The sequence below is a fragment of the Heliangelus exortis genome, chromosome 4, assembly GCF_036169615.1.
Source record: "Heliangelus exortis chromosome 4, bHelExo1.hap1, whole genome shotgun sequence".
Lineage (NCBI taxonomy): Eukaryota > Metazoa > Chordata > Aves > Apodiformes > Trochilidae > Heliangelus > Heliangelus exortis.
The window spans coordinates 2,629,871-2,648,796 of NC_092425.1; the positions used below are offsets into that span (position 1 = coordinate 2,629,871).

The 18,926-nt window shown below is 40.6% G+C and overlaps 2 protein-coding genes across 3 annotated transcripts in view; one reads left to right on the top strand and one right to left on the bottom strand.

Annotated features, from left to right (window-relative positions):
• On the bottom strand, positions 1-13,147 carry INTS12 (integrator complex subunit 12). Its single transcript, XM_071742611.1, has 7 exons — positions 13,033-13,147; positions 9,641-9,806; positions 7,510-7,662; positions 6,816-7,003; positions 3,614-3,773; positions 1,516-1,665; positions 1-944 (listed from the first exon to the last, which is right to left on the bottom strand). Exons 2-7 carry the CDS (start codon positions 9,794-9,796, stop codon positions 360-362), a joined length of 1,392 nt encoding a protein of 463 aa, XP_071598712.1. The 5' UTR covers positions 9,797-9,806; positions 13,033-13,147; the 3' UTR covers positions 1-359.
• A 1,929-nt stretch (positions 13,148-15,076) lies between these two features.
• The window catches only part of GSTCD (glutathione S-transferase C-terminal domain containing), a 31,638-nt gene continuing 27,788 nt past the window's right edge, over positions 15,077-18,926 (top strand). The window contains exons 1-2 of one of the 2 annotated variants that reach the window (XM_071742614.1): positions 15,077-15,788; positions 16,563-17,018. In XM_071742614.1, coding sequence (XP_071598715.1) covers positions 15,378-15,788; positions 16,563-17,018 — 867 coding nt within the window. In that variant the 5' untranslated portion in view covers positions 15,077-15,377. The remainder of the gene's footprint in view (positions 15,789-16,562; positions 17,019-18,926) is intronic. The other variant, XM_071742612.1, reaches the window with a different exon arrangement.

Sequence of the window (18,926 nt, forward strand, 5' to 3'; positions counted from 1 at the left end):
TTTCCCAGATTAATAATACTTTTATTGACAGTGTTAAGGATGACAGTTTCAACAAGTTCAATTTATTGTCCACAAAAAATTTTTTTTGTTTTCTTTTGGTTTTATACTTCAAATACCCAACTTTTACAATTTCAAGTTTCAGTGCTTTGAGCTAAAAACCAGGAGCATGTAACAGCAAATCCCTCCAACGTATTCAACTCAAGGTTGCAAAGTCAGAAGGAATACTCGAATTACCCAAATTTTGACCTCCTGTAGGTTTCGGGCTTCCCTGATTTAACCAATTCTTCAGGAACTGGAGGATTTTCTCTGAGAAACTCCAGCACTGCTTTCCCATGGTGCACAACCAACAGGCATCCATACTACTTCTTGAGTTTCTTCTGAGCAGCCTTCTTCTTCACCATTTGTAACCGTTTCATAGCATTGAGCTGAGATTCCTGAGAGGTGGGGCCTTTCAGGGAGGCTGACTGGTTACCAGTTTCAGCCGTGGCTTTACTGGTGCTGCCCCCACTGCTCCCAGCAGTCCCACTGCTCCCATTCCCACCACTCACCTGACTGCTGCTGCTGGGGGTGGCACTGCTGGGACTTGGCAAACCAACTTTGCTGACGTTGTCACTGCTCACCGAACGGCTCAGAGGGGTTTTCCCCAGAGTCAGAGGTGGGGGAGGCTTCAGCTGAACTGGGTTTGTGCTGCTGCTGCTGCCCGAAGTTATTTTGGACCCCAGCCCTGTTTTGGAAGTTGCCAACCCTGACAAACCCACAGGTTTCTGGTTATTTGGAGAAGCTGCTGGTTTCCCACTGGCGCTCTGTGCTGCGGATCCCAGTTTGGCTGTTGATGGACTGGCAGAGGAGGTTTTGGCTGCAAAAGCAGCCCAGCCTGTCAGGCCACTGGTTGCTGAAGAGGAAACACTGGTGCTGGCTGAGTTCCCCGAAATTCCTGCTGAGGTCTAAAACAAAGAAAGCATTCTTATTGCAGCAGCAATTTGTGCAGCACATCACAGCAGGAGGAACAGATCCGAGATAGATTTTTCAGTTCTTCACCCAAAAACAACCAGGGGACCACATTTCCCTGCAGCTGGAAGTATTAACAAGGAAAGGATGCCAGACAAAAGCAGAGAATTGTCAGGGCTGGAAGGGACCTCAAAAATTATCCAGTGCCAGCCCCCCTGCCATGGGCAGGGACACCTCCTACTATCACCTCCCTTGACCTGCTGGCCATGCTTCTTTGGACAGAGCTCAGGATGCAATTGATTATTAAAAAATAAAATAATCTGTAGAGTAAAATCTGGTCTCTCCCTTGTAATATAAAACCACTCTCAATCAGCACATGCTTTTGGGACTTAAACTGCAGGGCTTTGTCCTCACTCTTCTAGTGTCAGTGCAAAAGCACCATGTGATGCAGTGTAACAGACTATTTTCCATGGATCTCATGAGGAGAGATTGGTCCCATAGGAAAAAAAATGACAATCTATGCAGTGAAATGTAAACTCTTCCTCTGGAAAATTTAAACTGCATTACCTTGACCTCTGTTCTCTTGAACAGAAAAGTTGGTGGGGTCTCAGGTTTTAACTTAATTTCTGGCTTCTTGACCAAGGGGTCCTTCACAGCTGGTGCAACTGAAACCACTGCAGGAGCTGGTTTTTGAGGTGGTTTTTGTGTCTTCTGAGTCTGGTAGGGAGTAAAAAAAAAAAAACAAACTAATTAATTATGGGCCCCACAACATTGACTGTTTTTGACTGTTACAAAAAGCATGAGAATTATGAGATTGCAATCTAGCCTTTACAATTTCAAGCTGAGAAGTAAGGTAATAGGGTTGTGGAGTTAGTGACAAGCATGGTCCTGGGCACAGAGTCCAAGAATAAAGCATAATGAATAAGCCTGGGGATTTCAGCATGGAAGGAGCTGCAGTGTTGACACTTAGGGAATAGGAAAGCCCTGGGCCTACACAGAAATAAGGCAAAGAGAGGTCAACTTGAGGAAGACAGAGCCATAATCCAGTACCAGAACGTAGGCTACATGAGACTAAGAGGTGGCAGGTAAAATGGAAGAATTTCCACTGAAGAAAAAACAAAAATTTAAAAAAATGAATGCAAACACTGAATGACTGCAATGTCTCTCCTGCACAGTAACTGACCTCAAGCCAACACTCCTGAGTTCAAAAGGCCTGATGATCATTGGAATAATCACATATTTCACCCAGTGATGACAACTCTTAGGCCATGACCTTGTATTTCATTCTTTTCTTGTTTCTTAGTGGAGCCATTTCAACAGATCAGTTGCTAAGTTATCACAGAATAGTTCCAAGACAATACATTTTCTGCTGTGTAAAAGGATTTTGTTTTGGAATGTCAGAACTGAAGTCACATGAACTACTGGTTAATGTTTTAATGCTTCACACACCCAAAGATGCTTTTTGACTCTGATGTTTGCTTCTCATAATGAGTGGGATTGACATGTAGACCAATTAATATAAAGGTTGCTTGTTTTTCTTTTTCCTGAAACATGCAACTCTCATCTTATTGTTGAGCCTGAGAACACTCAAGACTTAAGTCTTGTCTTACAGGAAAACCATCATTCATGTCCAAAGCTGAGAAAATTAAAACTGTAGGGCTATTTGGTAGGCATTTAGTAAAAACTGAGATGACCTGAAATTAAAAAAAACCAAACAAACTGAACTGGTGGTTACCAAGTAGGAAATAATCCCATTTCACTCTTCATAGAATCATAGAATCATAGAATCCTAGGGGTTGGAAGGGACCTGGAAAGATCATCTAGTCCAACCCCCCCTGCCAGAGCAGGGCCCCCTAGAGTACATCCCCTAGGAACGTGTCCAGGTGGGTTTTGAATGTCTCCAGTGAAGGAGACTCCACAACCCCCCTGGGCAGCCTGTTCCAGGGCTCTGTCACCCTTACAGTAAAAAAATTTTTTCTGATATTCAACTTGAACCTCCTATGCTCCAATTTACACCCATTACCCCTTGTCCTATCACTGGTCACCACTGAGAAAAGCCTAACTCCATCTCCCTGACACTCACCCCTTACATATTTGAAAACATTGATGAGGTCACCCCTCAGTCTCCTTTTCTCCAAACTAAAGAGCCCCAGCTCCCTCAGCCTTTCCTCATAAGGGAGATGTTCCACTCCCTTAATCATCTCAGTAGCTCTGCGCTGGACTCTTTCAAGCACTTCCCTGTCCTTCTTGAACTGAGGGGCCCAGAACTGGACACAATACTCCAGGTGTGGCCTCACCAATGCAGAATAGAGGGGGAGGAGAACCTCTCTTGACCTACTAACCACACCCTTTCTAATGCACCCCAGGATGCCATTGGCCTTCTTGGCCACAAGGGCACATTGCTGGCTCATGGTCATCTTCTTGTCTACCAGGACCCCTTCACTCAACTTGTGGTCTTTAAAAGGCTTTAAGAAGTACATTACAGAATACTCTTTCAGGTGCTGCATAAATACCCACAGACTTCCAGGAAGGGAAGCACTGCCGAGAGACACAGTCATCCAACACAATGCCACAGATTCCTGCAACCCCTAAAATAATTTCAGGTATTAGAAGCAGCCTGCTGCATTCAAACAGTGCTCACATGAGACAAAAAACTGGCTCCTACCATTCTCTTCATCTGCCTGGTGCAGCGGGCACAATACCACACCAGCCGAGGATCGTTCACTTCCTTGTCTGTCACCTGAGGTTTGTGGCAATCTTGGTGGTAGAGATTATGGCACTCCTGACACTCCACGAGCTGATTCCCAGAAATAACTGTCATCTGCCTGCAGAGCAAATGGTTAAGAACAGATCATGGCAGAAAGCACTTAAAGGATTATCCAATTGTGTAGCGAATTTTGCAAGGCTCGAGATAAAAAAAAAAAAACAATTATTTTTGCTTTCACGTGTACTTTCTACCTGTGGCAATGAAATGTAATCCTCTTCTTCCTGCCTCAGTTCTCCCTAATAAGTAATTTAGAACTTCTGGATTTTTTAAAGGTACTTTTTTTTACAAGAAAATTTAAAATTTCAATACTATTAGACATGTGTATACGACACTCCTGACTTCCCTGATTTTTATATTAGAAATGCCTCACCTGCTTTGCTTCACCTGGGCATTTTATTGCTATGTCACTGTGTAACAATTATGGCTTCCTCATTATATTAACATATAAAGACATAGTTTACACTTGGATAATTCTGCTGTAAGCTTCAGAGCAGTACAGCTCAAGAACAAATAAATAAATTCCTCAACAACAAGCCTCTAAGAGTGCTTTCTGCCACAGGATTTAAAAGCATCATCACCCAAGCTGTAGGCTACTTCAAAGACTTTTCATTAGCCACCCTTTTGGTCCCTACTGCACAAACAGACACTTGGAATTTTGAGATAATGCCAGAATGGTGGAAAGATGGAATAGGAAGGATTAACTGTGCAGTTCCTGCCTTGAAGCAAACAGGAGGTGATGCAAAGCTGGTGACGAGGACTTAATTTTGTGTGGGCCTCTGGTGAAAGTAATCATGCTGTATAAATGACAAATTAGTGATACACACACGACTGGGAGGATGTCTGTGAATTAGCCAAAGACCATTTTCCTAAGGATTGCTTTTTTTTTTTTTTCAGATGACAAATCAGGCTATTTAATTGCTAAGCTGCTTTTCCTTATCTCTCTGAGGAGCAGGTACCCAGGTAACCATGGAAACTCTATTTGTAGATGGGTGGGGAAAGGTAATGCCTTTTTTTTTTTTTATATATAACAGGAAAATGAAGTCTGAAGGTATTGTCCATGTGGATAGTAGAACATTTTCTAAGGAATATTTCTCCTTTAAGCAGATTATTTAAAAATAGAGGGAGAAACCTTTCTGAAATTCCACAGCCCATTATTTTAGATGCAGGATATTTCAATTGCTGTTTTGTTTATTATTCCTAAATAAACTGGGTCAGAGCAAAGCAGTGGCATTTCAACCCCATGTCTCATGGGAGGAAATTCACCCTATTTTAAAATTTCAAAGAACAAGCCCAGGCTGAATAAAAAAACATGAATTCTTCATGCCCAGAAACAAGTTAAACCAGACTTATTTTAAAAATATATGGTGACTGAGAAAAAATCCTTGTGATTTACCTTCAGAAAACAAATGAAAAAGTATTCATAAAAAAATAACATGGTTCTTTCAAAACCTGGCTTCTTAAAAGAATTTTTTTTTGACAGAATTCACCATCATCTCCAAACTGCACTTCTCTTCTTCAGGAAGAAAGTGGAGCAGTTTAACTGGTGAGTCATTTTTCTAAGATCTGCAGGTATTGGAGACAGTGCAGTTATTTTTAATACTCCTCTCCTTATGCCTAAAACTTGGTAATAATGAAGAAAAAAACCCCAAACAGTCAATACTCCTTATCACTGTGAAAATGTATTTGACAATTAGCAAACTTAAGAAACATTTTTTATCTGTACTTTGGTGTTTACATCCATCAAAAATGAATGGCACATCTACAATATAGGAATTTTGCATTTGTGAACCCACAGCTTGCAGCTTGGTTCTTAACTTGTGAACATAAATCTTTTAGCTATGATCCCCATTTACTCTGCAAATTGACTTGATGTTTTCATTCACATTTGATTCAATAACTGAGTTATTAAAAAGTAAAAATTTTCTAAATACTATTTATACATGAGTTGTTTTACAGAACATCCACTGCTTTTATATTTCATAGGCTTTGGGATGTTCTTATTTTGGCTCAAAAAGGGCTGACAGGTGATGAGTAACTAGTGCCATTCTGTCTAACCAAATGGTGTCTAATCCAAAGTGTTGGATTCAGGAATTCTGAAGCACAAGTATTCAACATCTTGTCCAGTATTGGAGATTATTACATGACCTCATTTCCAGTAGTTTTCATGTAAAATGGAAACAAACCCTGAGTGTTGGTTGGCTGTTGCCATCCTCTTTCCAACAGGTTCCTTCCTTCCCTGCTATGCCTCTGCCTCCCTCTGGCATCAGCTTGATGTGAGCTACTTTAATCAGCCTGGATCCCAGATCATGAGTGTGTTGATGATTAGCTGGAAGTCTTCATCAACCAAATTAAGCATTTCTTGTGAAATATCTAATGGAAGCACATACCTGACCTATGCCTTTAAAAGGAAACCCTTGGCCATCCTAGGCACATGGTTGCATTTTCTTTATTTTGTAGGCATTTTTACTACCCCTTTGTGTTTGACTTTGCCAGCAAAGATGCAGAATTAATAATCCAGAGTAGCTCCAGACTGTCTAAACAAAACTTTTCTTTAACCCCTCCTGCCAAGTAAGTTAATACCATACTGGTTTTAGTAACATTTTAACATACTGCTTAACAGAACTTTGTCTCTTTAAAAGACAGCAAAAAAGGAATTTGCAGGAAGAATGGTAAACACAAAATATTTATTTCCTACTTCAAATGTTTTAACTGTTCTCCCCTTTTTCAATGTCTGTAATAAGAAATTAAGCATTTGAGCTAACACACAGGAATAATGTGACATGAAATCTCATCAGTTCACATTTGCTAAGCAGTGTAATTAGCTATAGCAACAGAAATTTAGCCTCCAGTCCACCATGTCTATTTTTATTATTTTTCCCTTGCCCTTTCCTAAAGAAAAGCAGGTTTTCTCATTAAAGGTTCCATTTCCAAGAAACCATTCTTAATTCCCAAATGATGCTTAAATGTATAATGAATTTCAGATATGTGCTTAAGTGATTTCCAGAATAAAAAACTCAAGGCAGCATTAGCTCAGTAGTATAAAAAAAAAATAAAATAAATAAAGTCACTACACAATTGCAGTTGGCACTGTTGGGCTTACCTGCAAACAACACAGGCTAATCCCATCTCCATAGCAAAGTCATCAGCACTGGTTTCCTCAAAGCTGGATAAATCAGGCATGGATAAATCCTTGCTTGTCTGAACTGTAATAGGGGAGGAACGAGCTTCTTGCTTCTCTAGTCTGGGCTTCTTGGGTGCATCAGCTCCTTCAGCAGTATCCCCTTTTATCTGTTACACACACATAGACAATGTGAAAACACAAAATGCTAATGGGTATGATTTAAATAAGAAAACTGCTGGAAAAATTAGGTCAGCAGTATAAAAAGGTGTACTTTCTGCAGCATACACACAACGTATTTTCTTTTAAAGTATTCATGAACTACAGGCTTAAGTACACTTCTTGTACTTCACCTCAGTCTTTGAAAAAAACTTGGGGAATTTCTACACATTAGTAACCTCTTACCAGGTATTTAAAACACAATCACAGAACAGTTTGTATTGGAACTGGATTTGAGCTCTAAAGGCCATCAAGTCCAATTCCCTGCAATGAGCAGGGAAAACACTGAGAAAAGTAATTATAAAAATACTTCTGTTGGACTGTATGAACATCAAAATGATTGGATAGCTATGCCCAATTAAACAAGCTGACTTACACAAGTTAAAAAGGAGAGCTTTTGTCTAAAACATCAAGTTTGTTAATCAAGTTATTTCATTAGAGGAGAAAAATTACTTACTTTATCAGCAGTTCTCTTTTCTGTTTCTTTTTTCACCTTCTCTGATGCAGTAGGCTTGCCATTGTTGTTGCCAGAAGACAAACTAGAAGAAGCTTTAGGCTCTTGCTTACTGGAAATAGGTTTGGACACAGATACTTTTGGTTGCTCTATTTCCTAAAAACAGAAACAAAAACTGAAGGTAAGCCCTATACCCGAGTTACTTCCTAGCTTGCAATTAGTTAGATAACAGGATAGGCAAACAACTAACTACACTTCTTAAAAAAAGTATTTCTTAAATATTTTCATATCACACTGACAAATCTGTGTGTTTTAGGTGTAGTCAATTACTAAAAGCTGCCCTTATTGCTTACTTTCCAGAGGAAAATATGTTTCTTTTCCAAAGACAGATCATCTTTGAAACATTTATTAGAAGGTAAAACTTTTCTGCTTCTAAAATTCAAAGAGATAATGGTCACAAATTTTCAGATACTCCTGAAGAAAAAATTCAGTATTGGCTGAAATCTTAAGTTGACACCTGATGTCACCAGATGTCAATACTTCATTTCCTCATGGAGAAAAATATTGACCTCCACTTAATCCCAGTCCATATTACCCTATCAGATTAATAAACTTAGATCTCAACAGAAATGAATAGCTCTTATTAATGATGCATTAGTGTCAGCAATGGATAATAAGCAAGTCTATAAATGAGAGAGCAATCACACCAAGGTGCCTGAAAAAGGTGTGTCCCCTCCTGCTTGGTAAAAAGAGAATAATTCTGTGCTGTACACAAGATGGGGGCTGAGCTTCAGCCCCCTTCCTTAATTTTGCTGACTTTCTGCTTCATCCAGAGTCAGAAATGGATTTCTTCATTTGCCCAGCTGTGGTAATCCTGTGCTCCTCACTCTGCTCTTGGATTTCATGGGCAACACGCAGCCTGAGAATGTAAGGCATGGCACTTTTGTACTTTTTTTTTCCATTTCTGAGCTTTGCAGTCCAGCTGATACTAGAGACCCATTGAAAAGAGAAGAACAAAAGTTGTCCTCCTCTGGCCTAAGCCTCAGCCTCACCAGAGGACAGGCTGTTCTCTGAACTGGCTTCCCAAGCCTTTTTTTTTTTTTTTTTTTTTTTGCACTATTATTCAGGTCCCTGCTTCCTCTTTAAACCACAACCCAATGCTTCTTTGAGCAATGCCACAGAGGGTTTTGAGGCCTGTGCTAGAGGGAATTGCAGTTTAGGTTTCAGGGAGTTCACAATTTGAATAGAAAGGAGTTAGACCACACAGTACAAGCAAGATGCAAGCTGTAGTAGTGAGAGAGTCTTTTAGTTATTCAGAACCACGTGCAGGTAGAAATGAAATACTGCCAATGGATCAGCATGCAGAGCATCATTAGAACCTATCAGGCTGACTTCTAGGCATCCTGGGGGAGAACACTACCTCATAATCCATATGGTAATACGTAGCAATATGAGGCTGTTCCTGTGCTTGGTTATCTCTGTACTCTCATCTCAGAACCAAATTATTCCCACTAGCAGGTGTTCAGTGATTTTCAGTAGTTAGAAAATAACATTTGTCCATAGAATGGCAATGGTTTCAGCCTGCAAATCATTTCTGCTTTGAACTATCTGGTGTTTTTCATCCTCGTACGAGTTAATCCACAGAATCTCAAGAAAAAGAGATCCAGCTTTATCAGTCAGTGGCTTGTTTTGGTTTGTATTTATCTGCTGCAAAAATAATCTGTATTTTAAAGACCTTTTAGCTCTGATTGTAACTAGGGAGAGAAATCATTTTGGGTTTACCTTAGATAGCACGTATAACAGTTTACAAATAAAAATTCAAGAAAGGTGATATAAAAGTGAACACAAAAAGTACTATGACAAAGCTGTGACACTTGCAATAGTGTTGAGTGTCTCTTTTACCTTATTAGTGTGCCAGGACCTGTAAAGAGATTGTTTTTTATAACTAAATTCAATTAACTGAACAGATTACATTGCATAAATGAGGAATAAGGAATATGAACATTCCATAATTATCTTCTCTTTTTCCTCAATTTCTGATTTTCTCTTAACTTTTCAGCTATAAAAGACAAATTAGAAATAGCAGGAGTTTTAGAAAGACATCCAAACCCAACCTATCCTCTACTACCAATACCTTCTGAGATGGACGATAGCTTGAGTCAGTTCCTCTGGCCAGAGACTCATCAAGAAGTGCTTTCAGCTTTTCAGCAGAATCCTTACTCTTTGAATGCAAGAAGCCCAGAGCTTTCAGAAAAATGGGATCAAGCTCCAAATTCACTGTAGCAGCCATAGTGGTGTCTCTGTAGGAAGAAAAAACCCAAACAAAATCAAACGGGAAAGAAAAACAGTAACATCTTTATTTGTGTAAACCAAAGCAAAAGCAGCATGTGGCTAACTATCTCACAGAAGAGTATTTTTTTGTGAAATGAAATTTTATTAAACCACAATGAGGATCATATGGGAATTAATTATCATCATTAGAAGATGACTGACTGTGAACCTTGGAGCTGCAGAACTTCAGTTTGGCTTTATAGCTGATATGATGTCAAATTAATTCTTTGGCCTATCTAATGTTCAGAAACTAAACTCATCATAAATGGAACAAATATTCCATAGTCTTGATATATCATAGAGAATATTGAACAGTATGGAAAATAAGTGTAAACTGCAAGAAAAGCAATTAATACCCTTCTTAACACCATTGCACACTGTGATTTCTACCTCACTGCTCATTTAATAACAAGGAAAAATACCCTAGTTATAGCAAGATTAACCTTGAAACTTCTGAAAAGAAGCTCACTGTAACACAACAAATAAGAAAAACAACTGCTAGTATGATTTTACAGATATATACCAAAAGTCTTAAAATATTATCCATTTTTAAATTCAACTGAAACTAAGAAAATTTGTAACTGATTTCTTCAAGTCCTCTCGTGCCAGCCTAGGTTTTCATGTCAAGTACTGACTCTAAGAAGCCACAGTGTCCATGTAAATGGAATAAAGTGAGGAAAAGGTTAGAAAAAGTTAAAACAAAAAAATATTTGCTTCATAGCCATACATTCCTGCACTCTGGAGCCTCCTCTGTTAATTTCTTCAACAAAAGCCCTAAGGAACTGCATTTACACCAGAAATTCTCTCTACAACATTGCTTCCTAGCTTAATCAGTAATTAAAAAGTAGTAATTTAAAAATAACATGGGAAGGGAAGTTCCCTGCTCTTTTCTAAAATGGCTAAGAGGTGGCATTGTTAATAATCCCTTCAGATCTCATTTGAAACACATCAGGACATTTTATTTTTTTATACAGTAATCTAGAAGGCACGCTTGACAAGGCTTTCATCAGCTCTGCTCAAAAGCACTGCCTGGACAGTTTTCTCCAGCTGGATGTTCTAAGGTTTTTTTTTTCTGATAAATTCCTTTTGATATTCAAGGCAGTGAACTTTTACCTCTCTGGCCAAAACACCAGCAGTGGCAGCCTGCTCCTTCAACACTTGCCTAGAAACCTCCAGGAACCTTTACCTCATGCTGAGCTTTCACAAGACACCAGAGAATCACTTGACTGAGATCATCAAGGAGTTCAACATGCAGCAGACTTCATAGGGATTTTATCAATGGACCCAGCAGAGAGTTAAGAATCCTCTTCAAGAGGATTTTTCTCTCTTCCTTCATCTTTGTTACCTGTCAAATCACTTTCTGGTGGCCACAGAACTTCTACTAGTAAGAACTACATACCAGTTACTCTGCTTTTTCACTGATCAAGCAGAGACTGCAGTGCAAGCCCCATCCAGCCAACTCAGTTTCTCTCTGATGTTTACTAAAAGTGAATTCAATGCTCATGGAAAGCACATACCCTTTTTTTTTTATTTTAACATATCTACATCTGATAAATTTTCAAGCTGCTCCTAAGTTCTGTGAGTAGGTAATCACTTTCATTTCTCTGTTCCGTGAATATGCCAAGTACCACATAATCTTAAATTAGGACTCTGCTAAATCCTTTGTTGAATGAAAACAGTAGAATTAAACCACCCACTTCAGGACTATGGAATAATTTCCTGTTAAAAAACCCCACCATCCTTTAAGTTCTTTTCTGAGGCTTCTTTCAGGAATACACACTTGTGTAAGTAAGGAGCAGGTGGCCTCAACAGTCATTAGCAGCCAGTTCAGGGCACCTGTATTATTTAAAGTGTAAGGGGAATGATTCCACTTTTGTCTTTCTGAAGTTAACACTTTCCACATTAATTTCTAGCTCTAGATTTTTAAAGGCATCTGTTGTAAAGGAGCTGGTAAAATCCAAATCTTAACAGGGTTTCCTGTATTTGCATATGAAATCACAGCAATTCTTTCTCTGTTCTTAAGGGCTAATTATATCTTTTAGGCATACACTGTCCCCAAAACAGCTACACCTGAAAAAAAATAAATTGATAAATCTACTCTCTTTACTAGACCACAATAACAACCCTCAAACAGGTTAATAACTGGCCTAGTCCAAAAGAAAAATTATTGGTTTTGGTAGTGGCTTTTTCCAGGTGTTTACAGAGAAGAACACTGGTTTGATACTTTTAAATCTACAATCAAATTACATTCCTTCATGTTTTCATTCATAAACTGGTGGTTAAGCCAGCACACGGCAACTTGATAATATTGGCAAAATATTATAATTACTGGCAAAGTTGTTGTACCTCCATTATTGTTCTTACCTTTCCCTCATTCAACACTTACCAAAATTTATTAGGTTTACAAATTCCCTAAATAGCTTCCTCACAGTGATTTACTGGAGAAAGGGCCAAACTTTAGCTAAAACTGAATTTCTTACACCAAAACCATGGCCCAATCCTTAGCAACATACTTTCTAGAAATTTCTCTCAAAAATTTCCTTTGAGAATGAAGGAAAGGTCGTTCACCTGAAAGTCACTCTTCAAAAAAAATTAACGCTTAATACTTCTTAAATTTTATTTTTATATTTTTATAAACTTATAATTTTATAACTTTTACTAATTTTTATAATACATATAACTTTTATTATTTTAATTAAAGTATGCTATACTATGGTTGAGAGCTATATGCCCTATATTACGAATAAATCACCCCGATTTGCCTGGTCTGTACCTTCCGAACCGCTTCTCCCCCCCCACGCACGCCACGGCCTCACGGAACCGCACGCGGGACCGGACCCCACGGCAAAGGAGAAACCGAACCTCCTCTCGGCAGGAGACCACTTATTCCGAACCCAAACTCCAGGAGCCGGCACCGCCCCAGGGCGGGCTGGGCAGCTCGAGACACCTCAGCGCCCTGAGGTGGAACGCACTGCGCCGCTGATTCTCGCCCCACAATGGGCTCCAGGAACCGGTACCGTCCCGGCCCAATCTGCTCAAGGCCGCGTGTGCCCAGGAGAGACCGTACCGCCCGGTACCGACAGGCCAGAACCCCCCACGGCCCATAGCACCGGCTCCGCCTGTGGGGGTTCCTCCTCCTCACCCTGCGCCTCCCCGGGGCCACCGCGTTTCCCGCCCTGACCCCCGCGCTCTTACCGGAGAGGAGGGTGCGTGAGGGCAGCCACCACCCAGAGCCGGACCTGCCACCGAACCGGTGCCGCCGTGGAACCAGGGTCCGGAAGCAACGGCTGCTTCGCTATGAGCGAAGGGAAAGTGGGCGGAGCGGGGCCCGGGCAAGCGCTTGCGCGGGAAGGGGCGGAAGGAACCGCGGCGGAAGCGGCCGAGCGGGGGTCGGTAGGTGGGTGCGGGGGATACTGAGAGAGGGCGGGGGGATGCGGGAGGGAAAGGGGGGCGTTGGGCGAGGAGCGGGATGGGATGTCCCGCAGCCGAGGGGGGGAGCAAGGAGGAGGAGGCCTCGCCCTCTCGCAACTGAGATGGGCGGCGAGGTGGAGACCTCGTTGTCCCGCACCTGAAGTGGGCGGTGAGGAGAAGCCCCCGCCCTTTCGCCCCTGAGGTGGAAACCTTCCTTGTCCCGCACCTGAAGTGGGCGGTGAGTGGGAGTCCGCGCTTTCCCGCCTCTAAGGTGGGCGGTGAGGTGGAGGTCTCGCTCTCCCGCACCTCAAGTGGGCGGTGAGGAGAAGCCCGCGCCCTCTCGCCCCTGAGGTGGAAACCTTCCTTGTCCCGCACCTGAAGTGGGCGGTGAGTGGGAGTCCGCGCTTTCCCGCCTCTAAGGTGGGCGGTGAGGTGGAGGTCTCGCTCTCCCGCACCTGAAGTGAGCGGTGAGGAGAAGCCCGCGCTCTCCCACCCCTGAGGTAGGGGGTGAGGAGGAGGCTTCGATCTCTCGCCCCTGAGGTGGGCAGTGAGGAGAAGCTCGCGCAAACCCCCCCCTGAGGTGGGCGATGAGGTGGAGGCCTCGCCCTCTCTCACCTGAGGTAGATGAGGAGAAACCCGTGCTCTCCCGCACCGGAGGTGAGCGGTGAGGAGAAGTTCTCGCTCTCCCGCACCTGAGGTGAGCGGTGAGGAGAAGTTCTCGTTGTTCCGCAGCTGAGGTGAGCGGTGAGGAGGAGGCTTCGCTCTCCCGCACCTGAGGTGGGCAGTGAGGAGAATCCCGCGCTTTCCCGCCTCTGAGGTGGGCGTTGAGGTGGAGCTCTCGCTCTCCCACCCCTGAGGTGAGCGGTGAGGAGGAGGCTTCGCTATCCTGCACCCACTGAGGTGGGCAGTGAGGAGAAACTCGTTTTCCCGCACCTGAGGTGGGTGTGAGGTGGAGGTCTGGTGACAGATGACACAAAATAGTGAATCTGATGTACCCATCTATCTGGGGGAAAAAAAAAAAAAAAAAAAAAAAAAAAAAGCAATAATCTGGATATATAAAATGAAAACTTTTTTTTGCTTTTTAAATAGTTACGTCATATTCATATAATTGTACAGGAATCTCATTAATCTAGACAATTATTTGGATGGGTGATGTTCCAGTGCCATTTGTGATTTATAGATATGCATATAAAAAGCATACTGGGCTTTCTAACTGTTCAGATTTCGTAGTATTAATACAAGTCACTTCTATAATGATTGTTTTAAGAGTGCCATCTAGTGTCTAAAGCTTTTCAGTGAGTTACGATTTCTGAGTTATGGACAATTTTACTGAGTGAAAGAGAAAAATTATTGCATCATTGTTTTTCATTACACTGATAGGGAATGGTTTAATAGGAAAATGTATGGGACCAAGTATAAGGAAAATAAATTTAAGTTTTCAATATATTAAGAAGACACTAATTTCAGTTATGTTACTGTTTGATTTAATCACTTTATGTGTTTAAGGTGGTCATGTAGCATTCTTGAAATGAATGTTTTTTTCTTCTTGTCTGTCCTCTTGACCTTCAGTTAGTATTTTGCCAGGCTCTAGATTAATATTAAGACAGAAACCAGTATTATTTCCCATGGCCTAAATACCATATATATGTGTGTGTGTGTCTTATGACTGCTACAGAAAGACAGATGTGTGCATTAGGAAACTGACTGTTGTAGATACATGTTAAGGAACTTGTTTTTTCAGTAATATTTGGTTAATATTGGGAGGTAATTGATTTTAGAAAATAACACACCTTGCTGTAAAATGTTTATAAACTAAAATAAATAGAAATATTTTCTTTGGGTTTTGTGTGTTTTGTTTCAAGACATAAATACAGTAATAAGTATAAGAAATTTTACACAGATCTTTTTCCTGTCAGTGATTTTTATGTGAAGGGACAGTCTATATGTGAAACACCACCTTTCTCTCAAGAAGGGACTGCAGACCACTTAGACAGGATGTCTTTAATAGTGTCCTACACTAAAAAGATAGTGGAAAGAACAGTGTTTCAAATCCCCCCTTTTGTGTTCTGTGTTCTTTTACCAATGTTGTGTTCTCATTTCTATTTCAGGAACTTCAGTTCAGGAGGAAGATGAAAGAAAGTGTCGTTGAAGAACATTTATATTTGGGTTTTTCTCATCAGTCCAGTGATAGCATCTTTCCTCTTCATACATCTGTTTCACTGTTTTTGCTATCCTACTGCGACTGCAAATTATTCAAAGTTTTCTTAGTGCCAACTGGTGAAAATGTGGATGGTCAGTTTGTGGCAAAAAACCTCCCTGGTCATCTTGAGGTCCATGTTATCTCCAGGTGTCAGCTTCCAGTGGTTGTGCAGAGCTGCTGTTTTCCTGCTGTGGCTGTGAAAGATGGCAACTTCTGCCGAGCTGGTCTGTCTGTTGTCTTAAGGCATATAATACAGAAAACATATGAGGCAGATCCATCTAAAAAGGATGTTTTGGAACTCCTAGGCTTTAAGAAGACCTGCTTAAAAGCCTGTGCTGAAGTGAGTGCATCTCTTAGATACAATAATAGGATTTTGACAGTTAAATACTCTGAAGGAGACTCTTAGTATCGATGTAAAGTAAGTACTTCCCTGAGCAGTCCATCCCAATGCCTGATCACCCTCTCCATGAGGAAGTGCTTCCTGATACCCAACCTAAACCTCCCCTGGTGCAGCTTCAGGCCATGTCCTCTCCTGTCACTCATTGCCTGGGAGCAGAGCCCAACACCCCCTGACTACAACCTCCCTGCAGGGAGCTTTAGAGAGTGATGAGGTCCCCCTGAGTCTCCTCCAGGCTAAACAACTGCATATGAATATATATAAAAAAGTATTTTTAGGGTGTTGTTCAGTTAGACTGGAGTTTTTTGGTGTTGCATACTGAAAAAAACACTAATAATATAATGCATTTCTGTAAAATAAATGTGCTCAAAACCTGTTTTGTGTAATCTTCTGGTTTTCTTGTCAGATGGCACATATAGAGATGATGTATAAATCGGTCGTGGCTTTGCTTCTCATGAGTTATGCAGCCACCCTAGTGTTACGCCAATAATAAGAATAAAAATGTGCTACCCTGGTTAACTGTTCATTCTGTTACGTTTAAAATACAGTTTCCTAATTGCAAAAGTAATATGAACTGACTTTTTAGAATGATCAAAGATTATATTAAAAGCTGGAGTGTCCTCCTTTGGCGTGAATTTCTTTGCTTCAAGTGTATGAAAGTGTGCCTTGGACTTTGTTTGTCTGTAGAGACATTAATTGCATACATTTTTCTGACAGGTTAGCCAGTGGACCAGACTTTGTGAGATCAGCATACCCCTGGCTGTTGAAGGATTTTTGATGGCATCTCCTGAGAACTGTCAGCCTATTCCTCCTGACATTTTACAGCTTGAAAGGAAGCTCGGAGAACCTGTCCGGGTACACAATGATGACAAAATTCGAAGGCAAAAACTTCAGCAACAGAAGGCAGGTGCCAAGACTGCAGTGTCTGTGCTTGGTAAAGAAACAACAGAGGAAGGAAAACCAGTGGAAACACATGAACTTCCAAGTTTGGAACTGAGCCTAGCTTTCTCCAAGCTACTTGTCCAGGAAGTACCAGATGCAGTCAACAGGGAGGCCTCTGACATCAGGAGAACAAAAACCTCTGACCTTCCACTGCTGGAGCACATTTTTGCAGAAGGGCTTTATTTTACCTTGGCAGATATAGTGCTTTTGCCATGCATCCATCAGTTCCTGGTAAGATGCTCTGCAAATACTAAGTGGTGTATATGTATTTTATTGGTTTTTTTTTAAGAACTGGAACTTGGTAAAAAAATTAATTTAAAATATTGTTGTGTCTGCCACGTGAACTTTACCTGAAACAGAAACCTTGTCTTTGTGTTTGTACAAACAAAAAACAGGGATTAGTGAGATCACCAAAAGTACTTTTAAATATAATAGCATATTAAAAGCCAGTAAACACTATTAACTATTAAAATACTGCTGAAATATTTTGGTTGCCCAGAAAAATCCTCCATGAAAATCCTTCAGTGGATTTCTATATGGTAACAGCAATATGGGAGACCATAAGTAGTTTAATGTGGCTCCCTTTGAATTAAGATGATGAGTTGTTTTGCAGAAATAGTTATTAATTAATCTCTGCTTAGCTTGTTGGTTTTGCAGACCACGTAAGTGGGAATTAGCAGCAACTTCTGTATGGATAATGCTGTACAAATGTAGTAAGACAAAATGGTTTCCTATTGTCTTAAGAACTTGAATGTATTTTGGTATTCTGTACTTTACCAAGGCCTTTTAAAGTAACTTTGCACAGTAATATTTGATTTACTGGTGCTAGGCATTAGAGGATTCTGGATCAGATGCTTAATTAATTTCAGCAATCCAATTGAAATTGTTCTGCTCTATTAATTTGCATTTCATGTGTGATCCTTGAGCCCTGGTGATCTGCAGGTTACAAATGATAAATTAAATTATACATTTTTGTTAGCTTGCGCCAAGATTTGTCCTAAAAAACTAATTTTTAAATTTTCAGTTTTACCTAAATTATAGGCTCTTGTAGGATGTTGCTTTATTTCTGCTTTTTGGTTAATGATCAGTCATCCAAACTTCGTATCTTGCATCTCTAAATTTCTTGCAGCCAGTGGGTGGAAACTGCTTTTGCTGAGGGAAGTGCCAGAGTTTAATTCTGTATTAAAATGTTACTTATCATGTTTATAACTGGACTTCCTGGACTGTGTTGAAAAAAAATCATTATAGTTGCACTTCCACTTTGCTTTAGGGTGTGAATAATAATGAAATACTCACTGGGTACGTGTTTGGAAAGCATGCAGTAAAAATGAGGAGAGCTGACTAGAGAGCTGTAATTAGCAGAAGATAATGAAGCTGAAAAGTTGTTTTTCATTACCTCCTTCCATTTCCGTTATCTTTCTGAGGTTACCTTTGTTACTCTTTCTATTAGTTGTAACTGTTTAAAATTATTATTAGAAGAAGAAAAGCTCCCTTCTCCATCTGGGAGAAACCACTATTCACTTTTTAAAAAACAATTTAGAACACTTGTTATCAGGTGTAACAGCATCTCTTAGAATTGCTTTCTGAAATACTTCCTTAGCTGAATTAATGCATTTATGCCTGTGTTACTATTAGGATATTAAATTAAATACTGAAATTACACAGTTCATCCTCTTGCTCCTTTAGCTATTACTAGTTACTTGTGATTACCCAAAGAACATTATAAACACAGCTTGCAAGAAAGCTGCCTAAATTTTTGTGTCATTTCAAATGTTCTTTACCAATTGTGATTTACACGCTGAGGACAGATGCATGGAGGAGCACTCCTTTTGCACAGCCTTTTCTGCCTTTGCCTGTAATCAAGATTTTAAATTTTTCTTCTTCACAGAATGGCTGAGGCTGAAATGGCTGAGGCTGAAATGGGTCTAGTGGATCTTCAAGGTTCCTTTCAACCCAAACCATTCTATGATCTAGTGCAAAGACTCTGATAAAGACCAGGGACAACATGTGCCTGTTCTACTGCATAATCAAAAGTATTTCAGGCTTGCAGTTGCCAACAAAACAGCTGTGAGTTGATGAGCTTTTAAGGGCTGCAGGGTGCCTGTAGAAAGGAAGAGCATTCAGGTGCCATATTGCCTC

What these genes read in the sequence shown, in the direction of transcription:
- INTS12 (XM_071742611.1), bottom strand. Translation starts at nt 9,796, where the DNA reads ATGGCTGCTACAGTGAATTTGGAGCTTGATCCCATTTTTCTGAAAGCT. An exon ending in GCTATCGTCCATCTCAGAAG is followed by an intron (nt 7,663 to 9,640) that starts GTATTGGTAGTA and finishes TTCTGTTTTTAG; the next exon opens with GAAATAGAGCAACCAAAAGT. An exon ending in CCAGGCAGATGAAGAGAATG is followed by an intron (nt 1,666 to 3,613) that starts GTAGGAGCCAGT and finishes ACTCCCTACCAG; the next exon opens with ACTCAGAAGACACAAAAACC.